General features: G+C 34.9%; 1 protein-coding gene across 1 annotated transcript in view; it reads left to right on the top strand.

Annotated features, from left to right (window-relative positions):
* Positions 1-18,850, top strand: part of ADAMTS20 (ADAM metallopeptidase with thrombospondin type 1 motif 20) — a 200,847-nt gene that overhangs the window by 43,624 nt on the left and 138,373 nt on the right. The window contains exons 4-6 of the mRNA XM_032173750.1: positions 7,579-7,838; positions 16,937-17,020; positions 17,561-17,685. Coding sequence (XP_032029641.1) covers positions 7,579-7,838; positions 16,937-17,020; positions 17,561-17,685 — 469 coding nt within the window. The remainder of the gene's footprint in view (positions 1-7,578; positions 7,839-16,936; positions 17,021-17,560; positions 17,686-18,850) is intronic.

The raw sequence follows: 18,850 nt of genomic DNA, 5'->3' as shown, positions 1-18,850 counted from the left end.
TGGATAACAACCCAAATGCAACCACATAATTTCACTGCTCTCACCCATTTTGTTCACTTGCCTCCCTTTACCTGAAGCAACCAGCATTCTAAATTCCATGTTTGTCATCTCCTTGCTTTCTTCTTCTTATGTGATGTTATTATACCCATATATGGCATATATTTTTATTTTAGTTTTTACCTATATTTTAAAAACTATGTTGGATTTAATTTTCTCACTTTCCTTACTTATAGTGACAACATTTATTAACACTGTTGTGTGTTCAAGTAAGAAATTATACAGTTCTTCTAAATTGTTCAATTACTTTGCCAAAGAGTCGTGTAGAATGTTCTCTTATGGTTGATTCCATTGCTGATGAAATTAAACCCCTGAGATCTGTATTGATAACATTGTATTTGTTGTTAAATTTTGGTTCTCTTTCCTTTTGTCTTTAAACGTCATTGTCAAGCAGAGTCCTTATGTCATTCTATTATAAAGATAAATGCACACATATGTTCATTGCAGCACTATTCCCAATAGCAAAGACATGGAATCAACAAATGCCAATCAATGATAGACTGGAAAGAGAAAATGTGGTACATATACACCATGGACTACTATGCAGCCATAAAAAGGAACGAGATCATGTCCTTTGCAGGAACATGGGTAGAGCTGGAAGCCATTATCCTCAGCAAACTAACTCAGGAAGAGAAAACCAAACACCTTATGTTCTCACTATTTATAAGTGGGAGTTGAACAACGAGAACACATGGACACAGGGAGGGGAACAACACACACTGGGGCCTGTCAGGGTTGGGGGAGGGAGAGCATCTTCCTGCTGCTCTAGCCTAGCTAATGCATGCTGGGCTTAATACCTAGTTAGATAGAATGAATAAAGTCTAGTACAACTAGGTGACTACAGTCAGCAATAGTTTATTGTACATTTCAAAATAACTAAAAGAGTATAATTGGATTATTTGCAACACAAGGAAAGGAGAAATGCTTCAGATGATTTATACCCCATTTACCCTGATGTTGTTATTATGTACTATATGCCTCTATCAAAATATCTCATGTACCCCATAAATATATATACCTACTATGTACTTATGAAGTATTTTTTAATAATAAAAAAATTTTAATTAAAAAAAACTCTGAACCAGGTCCCCAGGATTTGAATCCCAGCCATGCTACTCATTAGTTAACATATGGCTAGATTTTGTTTATTAACTCAGTTCTATAAAGTTTTTGTTTTTTGATGGACAAATTCAACCCATTCAGTTTGATCATGATAAATTATCTGTTTAGTTTTGTTCCTTTTATTTGTTTTTATTTCTACCTCCGTTACTTAGCAACTGTGTATGTGAGTTTCTTAAGCTCTATAAGTTGTAGATTCCTCATCTGTAAAATGAGATTAACAATAGCACCTATCTTATGTGGTGTTATTAAATGTTTCAATGATAATAATAATAGTCTTTAAAAATTTATGCTTTTTTATTGCAGACTTTTTTTCTGTGATCTAATTAGCATCTCCTTCAGTGTTCTCATTCCAGACAGAAACTGTTTCTTTCATCATTTTATTTTTTTTTTTAGCTTTTATTTTAGGTTTGGGGTACATGTGCCAGTTTGTTATGTAGGTAAACCTGTGTCACACGGGTTTGTCGAACATATTGTTTCATCACCCAGGTACTAAGCCCAGTACCCAATAGATATTTTTTTTTCTGCTCCTCTCCCTCCTCCCACCCTCCACTCTCAAGTAGGCCCTAGTGTCTGTTGTTCCATTCTCTGTGAACTTGAGTTCTCATCATGTAGCTTCCACTTGTAAGTGAGAACATGCAGTATTTGGTTTTCTGTTCCTGCATTAGATTGTTAAGGATAATGGCCTCCAGCTTCATCCATGGCCCCCAAAAGATATCTCGTTCCTTTTTCATGGCTGCATAGAATTCCATGGTGTATATATACCATGTTTACTTTATCCATTCTGTCATTGATGGGCATTTAGCATTATGAATAATGTGGCACTCTTTCATTATCTTAGTTTGCACTGAAACCATCTATTCTAGTTTAGTCTCTGTCAGCCTGATTTCTTCAAACCATGGTGCTTTCTTAATTGAATTGTGTTATTTGTTACTTATTACTGTTAGCCAGTGAGACATATAATTTCTTAGCACTCAAGCTAGACAGACTTTTGGAGATTCTTCAGGCAGTGAGATATTAACGGGCAGTAGAAGATAAGATGGGATTTGTTTTTCTGCTAGAGACAAGTGGTAAGTTACTTGACAAGAGGGATGCATTCTTTTGAGGAGTGTGGAGACAGCTTTTCTCTTCTCAGGTGAGGGCTGCTTGTCCCACATTGCAAATTATATCCAGTGCTGCTACACCAGCTATCATAGTCAGCCTTTCCCAGAATAGGATGCCACGTATGGACAGGGAAAGCATCTCTTGCTGAAGCTTTGTTCATTATCACTTCCCCCACCCCAGCTTTATTGATGTATAATTGATTGATAAAAACTGTATATATTCAAGGTATACATCATGATGATTGATATATGTATACATGTGAAATGATTACCACAATTAAATTAATTAACACATCATCACTTCATAGAGTGATGTGTGTGCTGACAACACATAAAAGCTATTCTCTTAGCAAATTTCCATTAAATAAGACAGTATTATTAATTATAGTCACTATGCTGTACGTTCAATTCCCAGACGTTATTCATCCTATAACTAAAAGTTTGTATGTTTGACCAGCATCTCCTCATTTCCCTCACTCCCTAGCTCCTTTGTGAAGCTTAGTTCTTATCCTTTCTAGTTTTCTCCTGTGGACAGACATTTGGGTTGTTTCTAGGTTTGACTATTATGAATGAAAGTGCTATAAACATTCTTTGAAACATTTTTTAATTGTGGTAAAAAAAAAAAAAAAAAGGTGGCCAGGTGCGGTGGCTCACGCCTGTAATCCCAGCACTTTGGGAGGCCGAGGTGGGCAGATCATGAGGTCACGATATCAAGACCAGCCTGACCAACATGGTGAAACCCCATCTCTACTAAAAATACAAAAATTAGCTGGGCGTGGTGGTGCGCGCCTGTTATCCCAGCTACTTGGGAGGCCGAGGCAGGAGAATTGCTTGAACCCGAGAAGCAGAGGTTGCAGTGAGCCGAGATCGCACCACTGCACTCCAGCCTGGTGATGGAGCGAAACTCCACCTCAAAAAAAAAAAAAAAAAGGTAACATGAGATTTGCCATCTTAACCCTTTTTACATGTACACTTCAGTAGTGTTAAGTATATTCACATTGTTATGCAACAGATCTCCAGGACTTTTTCATCTTGCAAACTGAGACTATATCCATTCACAACTCCCCATTTTCCCTTTTCTCTGTCCCCTGGTAACCACCAGTACACATTTTGTTTCAATGAATTTTACTATTTTAAGTATCTCATTTAAGTAAAATCATACAGGATTTTTTAAAAACTGGCTTATTTCACTTAGCATAATGACTCCAAGGTTCATTCATGTTGTCATATGTGACAGCATGTCCTTCCTTTTATGTTGTTGTTGTTTTTGTTTGTTTGTTTTAGAGGTGGAGTCTCATTCTTACCCAAGCTGGAGTGCAGTGGTATATCATAGCTCACTGTAGCCTCAAACTTGAAGGCTCAAGTGATCCTCCCATCTCAGCCTCTAGAATGGCTGGAACTACAGGTGCATGCCACCACGCATGCCTTCCTTCCTCTTTTATACTGAATAATATTTCACTGTATGTGTATACTACATTTTGTTTATTCATTCCTTTATCAATGGACATTTGGGTTGCTTCTACTTCTTAGCTATTGTAAATAATACTGCAATGAACATGGGTGTACAAATAGCTCTTCAAGACCCTGCTTTCATTGTTTTTGGATATTTACCGCAGTAGGATTGCTGGATCATATGGTAGTTTTATTTTTATTTCTTAAGGAACGTCCATATTGTTTTCCATAGTGGTTATACCATTTTACAACCCTACCAACGGTGCATAAGGTTTCCAACTTCTCCACATACTTGTCAACATTTCTTATTCTCTCTTTCTCTCTGTTTCTGTGTGTGTGTTTAATAGTCATTCTTATGAGTGTGAAGTGATATTGTGGTTTTGATTTGCATTTTTTAAATAATTAATTGTGCTGAGCATCTTTTCATATGTGTGTTGATAATTTGTATAATGCATTTGGGAAAGTGTTTATGCAAGTCTTTATTCATTTTTAATCAGGTTATTTGTTTTCTTGTTGTTGAATTGTAGGAAATTTTTTAATATTCTAGATATTAATTCCTTATCAGATATATAGTTTGTAAATATTTTCTCCTAATCCATAGGCTGCTTTTTTGCTTTGTTGATTGTGTCCTTTGAACAATAATTTTTTAAGTTTGATGTATTCCCATTTGTCTGTTTTTGCTTTTGTTGCCTGTGCGTTTGATGCCATATCCAATAAATCACTGCCAAATCCAATGTTATGAAACACTTTCTCTATGTTTTCTTCTATGAGTTTTAATATTTTGGGTCTTTTAGATTTGTAACTCATTTTGAGTTAGTCTTTGTATATTGAGTGGTCTTGGCACTCTTTTTTTTTTTTTCTGAGACGGAGTCTGGCTCTGTCGCCCAGGCTGGAGTGCAGTGGCGCGATGTCGGCTCACTGCAAGCTCTGCCTCCCGGGTTCACGCCATTCTCCTGCCTCAGCTTCCCGAATAGCTGAGACTACAGGCACCCGCCACCACGCCCGGCTAATATTTTTGTATTTTTAGTAGAGACAGGGTTTCACTGTGTTAGCCAGGGTGGTCTCGATATCCTGACCTCGTGATCCGCCCGCCTCGGCCTCCCAAAGTGCTGGGATTACAGGCGTGAGCCACTGCGCCCGGCCGTCTTGGCACTCTTGTCAAAAATCATTTGATCATATACATAAGGGTTTGTATCTGGGGTCTCTATTGTAGTTCTTCAGTCTATATATTTGTTTTGCTATGAACTTACACCAGTTTTCTTGTGAACATGTTTTCCTTCTCTTAGATAAATACCTAGGGGTGGAACTGCAGTGTCATAGGGTAGATGCATGTCTAATTTAAAATTTGCCAGACTGGTTTTCAAAGTGATTGTACCACTAGGTATTATTGCTCTTTGTAATTTTAGTCATTCTGGTAGGTAGAATCGTATTTTTTTTGTCTCTTGGTTGAATTGGTATTGAAGCACCTGAAGATACCTGAAATTTTATCTTTACTATGTTGTTAATTTATTTTTTGCCTCTTTCAACTAGAGTGTAAGCTTTATTAGGTGCTATTTTCTCTTCAATATCTAAATGTTTCCTGATATGGATTAGACATGCAATATTTCTTTAAAATTAACAAATAAATCAAAGCATAAATATTTATCTTTTCCTTGATTAAGATTTCTATATATCAGGTATATCTGGGATCTCCTCTAGGATCCAGTAATTGGTGATGGATACTTTAGTGGCTAAGTCACTTCAGGAGAAAATGGCAGGAAAAAGTTTTAGGACTGCACAATTTGTCAAATTTCCAGAATTTCCCACTGAGATAAATTTTAAAACCTAGGAACATAGCAATATTAAAAGCTAGATGTTTTTAGGAATTAGAAAAAGAAGTTCATAGACACTTTTCAAAAGAAGACATACAGGTAGCCAACAAACATATGAAGAAATGCCCAACGTCACTAATCATTAGAGAAATGCACATCAGAACCATGATGAGATACCATCTCACATCAGTCAGAATGGCTATGACTAAAAAATAAAAAAAATAGATGCCGATGAGGTTGTGGAGAAAGGGGAATGTTTACACACTGCTGGCGGGAGTGTAAATTAGCTCAGCCATTGTGGAAAGCAGTGTGGCAGTTCCTCAAAGAACTAAAAACAGAATTACCATTCATCCCAGCAATCCCATTATTGGGCATATACCCAGAGGAATATAAATTGTTCTATAAAGACACATGCATGTGTATGTTCACTGCAGCACTATTTAAAGTAACAAAGACATGGAACCAACCTAAATGCCCATCAGTGGTAGACTAGATAAAGAAAATGGTGGTGCATATATACCATGGAATATTATGTAGTCATAAAAAGAATAAGATCATGTTCTTTTCAACAACATGGATGGAGCTAGAGACCATTAGCCTTAGCAAACTAATGCAGGAACAGAAAACCAAATACTGCATGTTCTCACTTGTATGTGGGAGCTAAATAACAAGAATACATAGACACAATAAGTAAAAGACACCTGGGCCTACTTGAGGGTGGATGGTGGGAGGAGGGAGAGGATCAGAAAAAACAAATATGGGATAACATGCTTAGTACCTGGGTAACGAAATAATCTGTGCACCAAACTCCCATGACACGAGTTTATCTGCAGAACAAACCTGCACATGTATGCCTGAACCTAAAATAAAAGTTAAATAGAAAAAAAAGAATAAGACAAATAAAATTTTTTATATTAATTTAAAAAAAAATCATCTGTGGAAACTTAATGTCTAAAGCATTCCATTTCTTTCTTACAGCCATAGGATTATATTTGTACTTAAAATGAATTATTTTAATAATAATGAAATACGTTTTTATATTTATATCTAATTCTTATAATACAGCCATGTCTTGGTTATTGATTATTTTGGTATTGATTATTTGGTTTATAAACTATCCAGGACCTTTATTTCTTCTTGCTTGACTCCTTTGGTCCGCTTTTCTATTGAAAATACCACCACCAAACAATTGGCAGAAAAATTAGCCAAGAGAAAGAGGAAGAAGTAAAGAGGAAAGGAGAGGAACAAAATGAAGGGGAGAGAAATAGGACAAGCACCTGTGCAGCCTATGAATTTTTTTTCCATTAGGGCAATTAATTAAGATTTAAATGCATAGACATAAATGTGTAAGTTTCTGTAAGTGCGTAGGACTTAAATGCATATTACTTCACTGTAATAATCTTTAATGTTCAATTATTTTTCATGCAGTATTTATATATAAGCGAACATAATAAATAAGGTATTTTATATAATCAAGTATTAAAAAATTTATAGGAACATTTGCCTTTCTGAATTCAGTAGATTCACCCACATATTGTTATTTTACTTAATTTTCTGTTGTTCTTGGTGTTTTTCATATGTAGTATAAAGAAAGTTTGTTTTGTTCTATATTTTATAAAGTTTCACCCTACAAAATGTTACTACTCTGTAATGAGATTAAATGTCACTGTTGACTTGAAAACCTAATTTACATACTGAGAAAAACATAAGAAGTCCTGGATATTTTTATTTTCTACTTGGTAGTTAATAAATACTTTTGAATAGTCATACCTTTTCAAATATGACTTAGATAAAATTTCTTGTTGGTAAAATCTAAGAAAATGTGAACTTTTGCAAACTTTTTATTACTATAAAAAGCAATCTTCGTGATAATTCTGTACAATACTATTTTAAATAATAATTTCTCTTTGTCCTTTTATTTTCACATTGGGAACAGATATGTAAGTATTAAATATTTTTGGCTGTTCTATTTTTTGCGATATTTTTGGTCACATCCAATTTAATGGCTCTGCATTATATTCTTTTTTTCTCCCTAGAAAGTCAAATAAAGGAAACCAGTTTACCCTTTCATACCTACAGCAACATGAATGAAGATCTTAATGTAATGAAAGAAAGAGTTTTAGGACACACATCAAAAAATGTACCACTGAAAGATGAAAGAAGTCAATTACATTCCAGGAAAAAACGTCTTATATCATATCCAAGATACGTTGAAATTATGGTTACAGCTGATGCTAAAGTGGTTTCTGCTCATGGATCGAATTTGCAAAACTATATACTGACTCTAATGTCAATTGTAAGTAAACTTAATATGACTTTTATATTTCCTAAAATGTTTAGCTTAATGAAATTTTTTCATGTCTAATTAAATTTTTTTCCCAAACTCTTTAGATGTAATTTTGTATCCAGGTTTAAGCCAAAAATAAGATTTCATTGAAGTTTAGTTTAGATAGAGGTATAGCAAGTATCCTATTCTGTTACTTGGACACCTTTCTAAAACATTTAAAAATCCCCAAAACCGCTTATAGAAAATGCTTGTATTATTCTTTACTTCATCACATGAATGGCTTCTGCCCTCTAGTGACAGGACTATCCTAGTTGCATTGATCTTTTTGCTCTTTGAATCTGAATTTTAAAACCTTGCCCTATTTCTGCACAGACGGGAGAAGATACTATTTTTATTATGGCTATATTCTCCAAATCAGAAATTTGGACACATAATATTTTAAGTTATACATGTATTTATGGCAATAAAGGGATAGGCTATTACTAATAGAACAGTCCTAACAAATTTGGAGTATAAGGTCACAATATCTCTGATGTTATTATCTTTGTCAAGTAGTGCTAGTACCCATAGAACTGAATTCTAGAGCTAGTGAAGGGTGTCAATCCTGTGTTAGTGGCATCACCCTTCATCCTTATGTGTATTTGTGTGTGTGTGTGTGTGTGTGTGTGTATCGCCCTCCACCACCCTGGGACATTGCTGAATTAGGCCTGTTATTTTAGAGTAATCACTAAGGGTAGCCCTTTTCGTGCTAGTTTAGTTGATGAATTATTGGCCAGGTGTGGTGGCTCACACTTGTAATCCCAGCACTTTGGGAGGCTGAGGCGGGAGGATCATCTGAGGTCAGAAGTTCGAGACCAGCCTAGCCAACATAGTGAAACCTCATCTCTACTAAAAATACAAAAAATTAGCCAGGCATGGTGGTGAGTGCCTGTAATCCCAGCTACTCGGGAGGCTGTGGCAGGAGAATCGCTTGAACCCGGGAGGCAGAGGTTGCAGTGAGCCAAGATCATGCCATTGCACTCCAGCCTGGGCAACAAGAGTGAAACTATGACTCAAAAAAAAAAAAAAAAAAAAGAAGAAGAATTACATAGCCACCTATTTGTAGATTCAGGGTATTTGGAACATATCTCATTGCTGGAAGTACTTCTATTCACATATAGGGAATTCAGGCCCACTTGGTTGAAAAGACTTAGCAAGGGCGTATCTACAGGACATTGTAAATTTCCCTTGGCTACATCTCAGTTCATTGTGACGTGAAGATCATAAGATACAGTCATTTTAGAAAAATGACTGTAAATGACCGTAAAATTATTTGCTTAATTTTCTGTTGTTCTTGGTGCTTTTCATATGTAGTATAAAGTTTGTTTTGTTCTATATTTTATAAAGTTTCACCCTACAAAATGTTACTACATTGTAATGAGATTAAATGTCATTGTTGACTTGAAAACCTAATTTACATACTGAGAAAAACATAAGAAGTCCTGGATATTTTTATTTCCTACGTGGTAGTTAATAAATGCTTTTGAATAGTCATTTTACCTTAAAATGACATTTTTCCTTAAATTCTTATTGTTATACCATAGTCTACGTTGCCTAAACACGGTATATGATACAGCATGGGTACTCAATAGTTACTGAAAGAACGAATGGAGACATGGTTAAAGTATTAATAAGAGTAATATTTTTTTCAGAATTCAGTGCATTATGATAAATAAAAACAGAAATATATAAAATGATTTTTTGAAATTGTGTAAAATTGACCCTTATTTTGTTTACTTCAATTGAATTTTTTAAATGACAACAGAAGTATAGATAGAAATTTATTCTAATTACTTTTTTAAAATTCTGAATTTGAAGTAAAATTACCTACATGTATTATCTAGATGTATAATTATCTAAATGTTGGTATGGCAAACTCTAAATTATGAAGGGATTCTAATGAAAACTATGGTGTGGAAGATGTCAATTGATATGTACAAGATTGTATCAATTATGTGGAACACTGGGATATACTTTGCAATAGAAAACGGTTAAAGGAGATGGCATTGATTAAGAAAGTTGGGGCTTGGCGTAGTGGCTCAGGCCTGTAATCCCACCACTTTGAGAGGCCGAGGCATGCAGATTACCTGAGGTCAGGAGTTTGAGACCAATCTGGCAAACATAGTGAAATCATGTCTCTACTAAAAATACAAAAATTAGCCAGGCGTGGTGGCACATGCCTGTAATCCCAGCAACTTGGGAGGCTGAGGCTGGAGAATCGCTTGAGCCCAGGAGATGGAGGTTGCAGTGAGCCGAGATCATGCCACTGCACTCCAGTCTGGCCGAAAGACTGAGACTCTCTCTCAAAAAAAAAGTAACAAGAAAAGAAAGTTGGGTGGGAGAGATACTGAAGGAAAATACTAGATTTGATAGATTTTAAAACATGGTAAATGACAGATAACTATTGTCAGTGCTTTGGGCATACTGACTAGAAGGAATAAAGGAATAAACACAGGACTAATTTTGGAATAGTTTCATGCATTCTTGGTGACATAACCACCCTCAGAAAGGTTTTGTTATCTATATTTTACATAAAAATCAGTATTGGCCAAGTGCCGTGGCTCATGCCTGTAATCCCAAGACTTTAGGAGGCCAAGGCAGGTGGATCATGAGGTCAAGAGATAGAGACCATCCTGGTCAACATGGTGAAACCCAGTCTCTACTGAAAACACAAAAATTAGCTGGGCGTGATGGCGCGTGCCTATAATCCCAGCTCCCAGCCTCACTCGGGAGGCTGAGGCAGGAGAATCACTTGAACCTGGGAATCAGAGGTTGCAGTGAGCCGAGATCGTGCCACTGCACTGCAGCCTGGTGACACAGCAAGACTCCATCTAAAAAAAATAAAAATAAAAATAAAAATATCAGTATCATCACTGTTAGAAGATATTGTGACATACTTTGAGATAACTAAAGTTCTCCATGGAAGGTTTAAAGCCAGAGTTAATTGAAGGGAATGGAGACAGACCTTTTGACTTCATGGAAAGCAAATCTGCATCTGAGATTGCTTGAAACAACAGACCAATGCATGTACTTATCATTTTCTGGATTTTTAGGCCCAGTAGAAAGAGAGCAGGTTTCTGTTGAAAGAATTTTTGTCGACACAGTTATCTGGTTTGTGTTAAGCTTTTGTTCTCAGGGAGATAGCTGCAGCAGAGTTGAGGAAAGGTGTGCATTCCAAATATAAGTGGGGTAGGAGGAAAAATTAAGGAGGGTAAGTCTCCCTTTTGAGATACTTTGAGTTTTTGTATATGCTTTCTTTCTTCCTAAGAAGCCCAATTTCAGATGACTTCTAAGCTACCTGGGTTTAGTGCTTTTCTTCTCTCTCACTGAAAGAATGTTCAAATAAGGACATAGGAAAACTAGTAGACCCTATGGTTCTGTACATAAATTGTTGTTTTACTGGTTAAAAAACAGTGATCACAACTATATTTATGGTTGCAAAAATATTAAAGGTGAAAGGGAACTTAAGAGACAGGGTGACAAATTCTCCCTGTTTTACCTGGAACTTGATCAGTTTTAGTATTGAGTCTCATGTCCTTGGAAACCCTTCAGTCCTGAGCAAACTGGGACTGTTGATCACACTATGTAGCGATCAAATCCAGTCCAACTTGTTTTATTGCTACTTGTTAAGTCCATTTCAAAAACCGCTTTAAAGAGGTAAGAGAAATGCTATTTGCACATAAGTGTCCACAGATATTTCCAGTTTAGGAAGGAGCTGTTCAGGTTTTGCATATTTTTTCCAGTTTTTAGAAGGCACTAACTGCATTTATTCAAGCATACACATGGATTATTGGTGATATTCTGTCACGGTAATTTAGGAAAAGGTCAAGACAATGTGACATAGGCTTGGTATATGATAAAGACAAGTTCAAAGTGATGAAAAATAATTTTTGTCTGTTGCGCTCCAGATATAATGGGGGAAATAAGGGAATGCTTTCAGGATTGAGCAAATGGATTATATACACAACGTAGATTACTATCCTTACTCATCCTGCACAAAGTAAACAATTGTGCTATCTTCTTAAACTTTTTCTTTGCTTTCAACAATTTAACGAAATACCTGAGTGCAGTGATATTGAAGGAAAGAATGTGACTTAATTCACTTTTTAGTTGCACTTAATGTTGTTAGAATAGCCTAGAGACCCTTCTTACTTAAAGGTTTCTGGAATTAACATTAAAATTAGTGGGGAAGAATACACTTGTGATGTATAATATATCTAGTGAAGTAGTGTTTGTATTAAATGAGCAGAGATACTCAGCTGCTATTCTAAAACCTTTATTCATAGGGAATTTGGGTGACAACACCAGGTTAAAATGGCATTTATATATGCATTATTAAGCTACTAAAATATATCTAAACTAGAGCAGTTTTTTCTTCAGTATATTTATTTTGATACCCAATTTGTTATTTAATAGACCTTAAATATTTACTAAGTATTAAAGACTTCCACACTTCATTGTGTTTGTAAAGGTTTGACTCTATAATATTCACCCTGTTGCAGATTTAATAATGTAAATTTAAGGAGCATCACGTAATCCTCAATAATTAACCCTTTCATTAAAATATGGTCACTATTATTAGAGGCATATATCAACTAAAAACCCTCATTTGCATTACATTGACTTTATACCATTACTTTCAATTTTGTTAGTTGCTTTTACTGACGTTATTAGGATGGGGAAGATTTTTAACTATATTAAAATAAAAACTAATGATATGCTTTCATACTTCAGGTATAACCATTATAACCATTTATATTACTTTTCCCTTCAATTTAGTGCTCTGCATATTCTTAATTATTTGCACATATTCGCTTTGTATGTATGTAGAATTTCATCATTTTCCATTTAAAAATGAAAAGATCTTTCCAAAGAAGTAAGGAGTAATGGTCTTTGTAAACAAAATTTGTTTGTCAAAATCAGTTTTTAATAGACGACTTTGTACTGCTTAACGAAGGTGGCCTATGAACATACCATATGTGAATGTTTGCTAAAGCTCTATCTCGAAATTATTTTCAAAATGGTTGGTAAGTTAATGGTGATAGCAATTTGTTTCATGCTTTGTATGAAGTATATTTTACCTAGAATTTTCTTAAAGATTTCAACAATACAATTCATACAATTTCTTCTTCACCTTTCATTAAATATCCATGAAAGAATAATATTCACTTTTTTTTGAAACCTATAAACAAGTCAGAACTACTTATGTGAAGGAAACTAACATTTAAGGAATAAAAGATTAAATGCATTTTAAGTAGATCAATAAAAATTCGAATACATAGCACTCTAAAATGTAGTGATTAAGGTAATATATTGAAAATATTACAAGGCTTTTAGAATGGGATGATACATTAGAAATCTGGAATGGAAATTAGTCCTGTGGTATGCTCCATGGTTGGGGGGGCTAAGGACTGTGGTCATATAGTTGCATGAAATGCTGTATATAATATCTCTGTCTCATAGATTTAATAGATGTATGTGTGTGTGTATGTGTGTTAGCTTATTCAAGATTCCATGAAGATATCTAATTATTTTAGCTCATTTTTCAAACTGTGGAATGATTTTGTTCTTTAAAACAAATGTCTTTCACAACTCTTCCAAACCGCACCTGGTTAATGTTAATCCAATATGCAAGGGACATTATGACTCAAGGGTACCCAGTGCCTCAACATGGATATTAAGGACATTAAGACAAAAAAAAAAGATAAACTCATTTTCCAGGGTTGAACAACTAGCTTGTAGCTACTAATAGAGCTGGAACTAAAGACCAGGTCTGCTGACTGCCTAGGACTTCTCTGAGGCCACGGGCAAGTGAACATAACAGGACAATACCAGTGGCCAGGGGATGTGTTGCAGCAGGGTTTTGAAATGTCTTGAAATGTTTTGTACCAAGAACTAATTGGTTTAGAATGCTGAATAAAGGTCAGTGCTCTAAAGCCAGAATGTACAGAATGAAAATTGGGTTCTGTTTGCTACCAGCTGCCTAACCTTCAGTGTCTTACTTAACTTCTCTGTATCTTACTGTTCTTATCTGTAAAATGGACACTATACTAGTTCCTATCTCATAAGATTTGTTGTGATAATTAAATGAATTAATACATTTAAACTTGAACACATCTGGCACACAATAAACATTGAATAAATATTTTATGTATCATTTAATATTTACTCATTTATTATTGATAGCAAATGTAGTATCCTCTCGTCAAGGCAATCTAATTTGGGGTGGTAGTTTTAGGAAGGAGAGAAGTGCATTGTACATACTGCTTCAAAAATTCTCTGAGTACCAAATGGGCCTTGTGGCTATTCATTGCTTGAATCACAATTTAGCTTTATTGAATAGAGTTGTTCAATAACAGCACCTTCAAACATCTAAATATAGTTAAAGGTATACATATATCCTATATGAGCACTTAAGTTATAAAGGTCAGTAAAACAATAAGAGATACAATTAGAAAAAATGAGCATGATGACATCCTTAATTATTTAATGAAATATACTATTTTAGTGTAAAAGCAAAATATCACTTTCTTTAGTAAATTATAAATTAGATAAAGTAAAATTTATTTAAATCAAGCCATCTGTTTTTGTATCTTTTACCCCCAGAGGACTGGGAGTTAAGGGCAGAGATTATGCCTTGTTTAGCTCTGTATATTTAGTAAGCAACACAGGGTTTGATGGGCAATAGATATTCAGTAAATACTAAAAGAGATAATAAAGCAATCATGCTTTTGGATAATTTGCTTCCAATTTAGACATACTGTGATAATTAACTTGAAACACATGTACTAGAACTAGCATCATGTATATCTATATCTATATCTGTATTATGCCTTTTCTTCTGAAAAAGCTTTATAAGTAGCAATAAGAACAATAGCCACTGTGATTGATCCCTATGATCCTGGCCCTAATCTAAATACTATTTGCAGACCATCTCATTTAATCCTTATAGTAGCCTAGAAGTAGGTTTTATCAAATGGCTGTTAGAATTGGAACCTGTGTCTGTTTGCCTTAAATAACTATGTTTTCTAGCCACTATCCACCTTGCATACAATTGTTTGCATTATCTTTTCCTTAGTGTTATATTTAAGGATATTTTGCTGTAGTAATATATTTTAAATTATACTATCAGAATATTGGGAATTTTTTTCCAAATTCTAGCTTGCAGATTTGTCACTTTTAAATAAAGGTGCAGCATCTGTTTCCTTCTGAAACTGGAAATATTTTTGTGATTATATATTTTATAGCTGATATTATAACATCCAGATTTTCATTCATAGTCAAAATACTTGGGACAATGGATGTAGTAGTTAGCCATGTAGACACCTCATAGTGCATATGCGCTTTTTTCTGTGGACTACTGGATATGCATATTATTCTGAGACACAGAAGTCTTCACAGCTGTTTTTCATTTATAGGGGAAAAAGAGCTTTTATAAATACCTTTGAGGTGTATCTTTTACCTTGTAATTTGACTTAGAAAAGCATCCACTTTTAAACTCACAGGATCAAAGGTAACTCCAAAATCATAATTACAGGTGTGCTTTTTTTTCTCCATGGTAGATGTATTTTAAAACATTGCATGTAAAATGAATATATAAATTCAACTGTAAATTCACAGCTCCTATTTTAAAGTGAGAAATACTGCATTGCTAACAGACCTGCTTGAAATCGCCAATCAGCTGACCATCCCTGTCTTAACTTACTGTCAACCCCACTGGGGCTACCTCCACTCTTGCCAAAACATGCTACCACCAGAGCCAAAGTCATCACTATAGGTACAGATGACAAACCTGTATATTTGAGGCTGCACAGCTATAACAGTAGTAAAGATGCTGGATTATGTATCTATGCTCATGCTGACCCTACAGTGTCAGCAGCTCTAAAGATGCTTTTGGCTCTAGTTGTGGTAGTAGTCCATTTGGCACAAGAGGCATTGGCAGCAGTCATGTTATATGCTGTGGTGAAGCAGCTTTGTCTGATAGAGTGAGGGCTCCGGTAGTGATACTTCTAACAAACTGTAAGCTCCACAAGGTCAGGGCCTTTGTCCTCTTATCTATATCTGCTTCTCTAGCTAACAAAGCAACGAGTAGATACTGAACATTTCTTTATTAAACAATTGAGGGAAGTAGCACACCCTGGAGCAATTGCTGCCTTGACTTAGGCAGTGGCCAACAAAAAGGTGATTTAGAGTTTAGAAGCAGTTTTCATTGCACAGGTAGCCCAGATCCAGAGTGGGATATGCCAGAGGCATTGGCCATGGAAGACACTCCTACTGCAGTGGCAACCTCTATAATGGCTACAAGAAGAGAATACGAATTAGAGAATGGGATGGCACCTTGATCATGAATCGTAAATGAGCCCATGCAGAGCCCATTCAGAGTGCCTAACATTCTCCAATCCTGAAAAATTGAGGACCAGGTTGTGACTCATGATCTCTTCTAGAGCTGTTTATATGATTCTAGATGGATTTGCCTCTATGGATTCTGATGATGCTAAACTTTAAAAATAATAACCATATTTGGAGTTGGAAATATGCAACTGTGGCCGAAAGATTAGGTGAACTATCAGAAAAGAATAGGTAAAACTTACATATTTTTATGGAATACTGTAGTCATGTAAATTGTGGATTATGACACAGAATGAAGTGAATTTCTTGCTGAATCATCCATAATAGCAGTTCCAAACTCTAACGTGTTCAGATCACTTGACATCTTGTTAAAGTGCAGACTCTGAATCATTAATCCAGGGTGGGGCCTAAGATTCTGTTTCATATCAGCTCTAGGTTATGTGGATGCTACTGATCCATGGATCAGTCTCAGTAGCAAGGTTTAAGATACCCAAATTTTGAGAATCTTTAAGATGCCTGGGTCTCAATCCTGCAGATTCTGATTTATTTGGTAAGGGACGTGGTCTGAACATGAGGATTTGTTAATGCACTTTAAGAGATTCCAAGATTCCTACGTGTAGTGCAATTGGAGAATTGATACTCTGTGACTGATTTCAACTTACTTTTGAGAAGAAATATTCATTTTAAACAACTAATCCTACATTTTTTTTAACATGCAGGTTGCAACAATCTACAAAGATCCAAGTATTGGAAATTTTATACACATAGTAGTGGTAAAATTAGTTATGATTCACAGCGAGGAGGTAAGAAACAGGTCTAAAATTAGTAACCTTAGTTGTAGTAAGCTTTTAGTTACAATACATAGAGATTATGGAACTCTTATTAGAAATGAGATATTTTTAAAATTTTTAAAGACTTGATTTGAGAAGGAATGAGATTACCCTTATTTGTTGTGATGGAAATAAAATAGAATGACAACGGTGTTTAACTGAGCAAAGGAAGTAACAAAAGTGAATAAACAATTCAAAAATAAAAGATTAAAAACCTTAGTATTCATTTTTATAATCCTAATGTCAGAGGATTTATAATATAGTCATTTTTAAAAGTTTTTTTCCTAAATATTGGATGGTTATATTAAGAAGATCTAATTAGATTCAGTTTTGATCATAATGTTTTAGATATTGCTAAAATACGTTATAGTTAATATATGAAGAAGAGATGCTGTCACTCCTTCATTTGCCTGTGAGAATGCTATTTGATAAATTGTGCAGACGCTGATAAACTTGGAAGGAAAAGAGGACATTAATATTTTGACATAGTATTGCATTGCTTATTTTGCATAGGAAGGACCAGTCATTAATTTTGATGGTGCTACCACATTAAAGAACTTTTGTTCATGGCAACAAACTCAGAACGATCTTGATGATGTTCACCCTTCCCACCATGACGCTGCTGTTCTTATCACTAGGTATGATTATAGAAATAACCCTTCCCATACAATCCTTTACTCTTCCCTCCTGCATGACTGATACTTCTTCTTAATTCTTTGTTAATAATACACAGAAGTGTTCTATAAGAATTTGCATTACAAAAGAAACTATCGAATAAAAGCATTCTTCTATTCTTTCAAACCAGAATACTAGTTAGTTCTCTAGGAAATTAGCAATGTCAGGTTGCTGAGTAATGGTTTGATCTAAACAAAACAATTTCCTTAAGATATTAGTGACAGAATGAGAGAATTAAGAAATTAACATAGTTATGGAACTGAGAGCAGGTTTTGTTCATTCCCTTCTTGGTATTTCAGTTGCTTGGAAAGAAGAGCAACTTTGTTCTTCTTTCATTTGTCCCCTTTTTGGACTCCCTTTGCTTTTAAAAATCTGTTTATCTGTTCCTTGTTTTGATGCTTAATGCCTGACTTAATTACCAGGCTACCTTTGCTAGGGTTGTTCTCAAACCTACTTATTTATATGAAAAACAGCTTCTGCTGTTATAAAATTATTATTTATTTTACAAGCAATGCTATACATTGTTAATTTACACCTTTCTTTCAGGAACAGTGATACTACCAGAATATATAAACCCTAGGTTTGATATTTGGTTGACTAACCAAAGAAATCCTTTATTTAGGCATCAAACTCAAAGAAATCTCAGCTTTCTAGAATCCTGAAATGAAAAACTTCAGCCAATGTAAAATAGCTAACATGTGGTTCATGTACAGTTATGTGTTGCTTAATGATGGGGACACATTCCAAGAAATGCATCATTAGGCGATTTAGCCTTTATGCAAACATAATAGAGTGTAGTTATGCAAACCTGGATGGTGTAGCCTACTACACACCAAGGCAATATGGTATAGCCTACTGGCCCTAGGCTACAAACCTGTACAGTGTGTTACTATACTGAATGCTACAGGCATTTGTAACACAATGGTAAGCATTTGTGTATCTAAACCTATCTAAACATAGAAAAGGTACAGTGTAAATATGGTATTATAATCTTATAGGATCGATGTCATATATGCAGTCCGTTCTTGACTGAAACATGTTATGCAGTGCATGACTGTACTTTAATCTCTTTTCAAAACTAAAGTAGAATTGATTTAATTTTATACATAGTATTATGTTATATATAGT

This window comes from Hylobates moloch, unplaced genomic scaffold (assembly GCF_009828535.3).
Source record: "Hylobates moloch isolate HMO894 unplaced genomic scaffold, HMol_V3 SCAFFOLD_13, whole genome shotgun sequence".
Classification (NCBI taxonomy): domain Eukaryota; kingdom Metazoa; phylum Chordata; class Mammalia; order Primates; family Hylobatidae; genus Hylobates; species Hylobates moloch.
The sequence above is the reverse complement of the archived record's forward strand: the minus strand, read 5'-3'. Positions and strand labels throughout refer to the sequence as shown.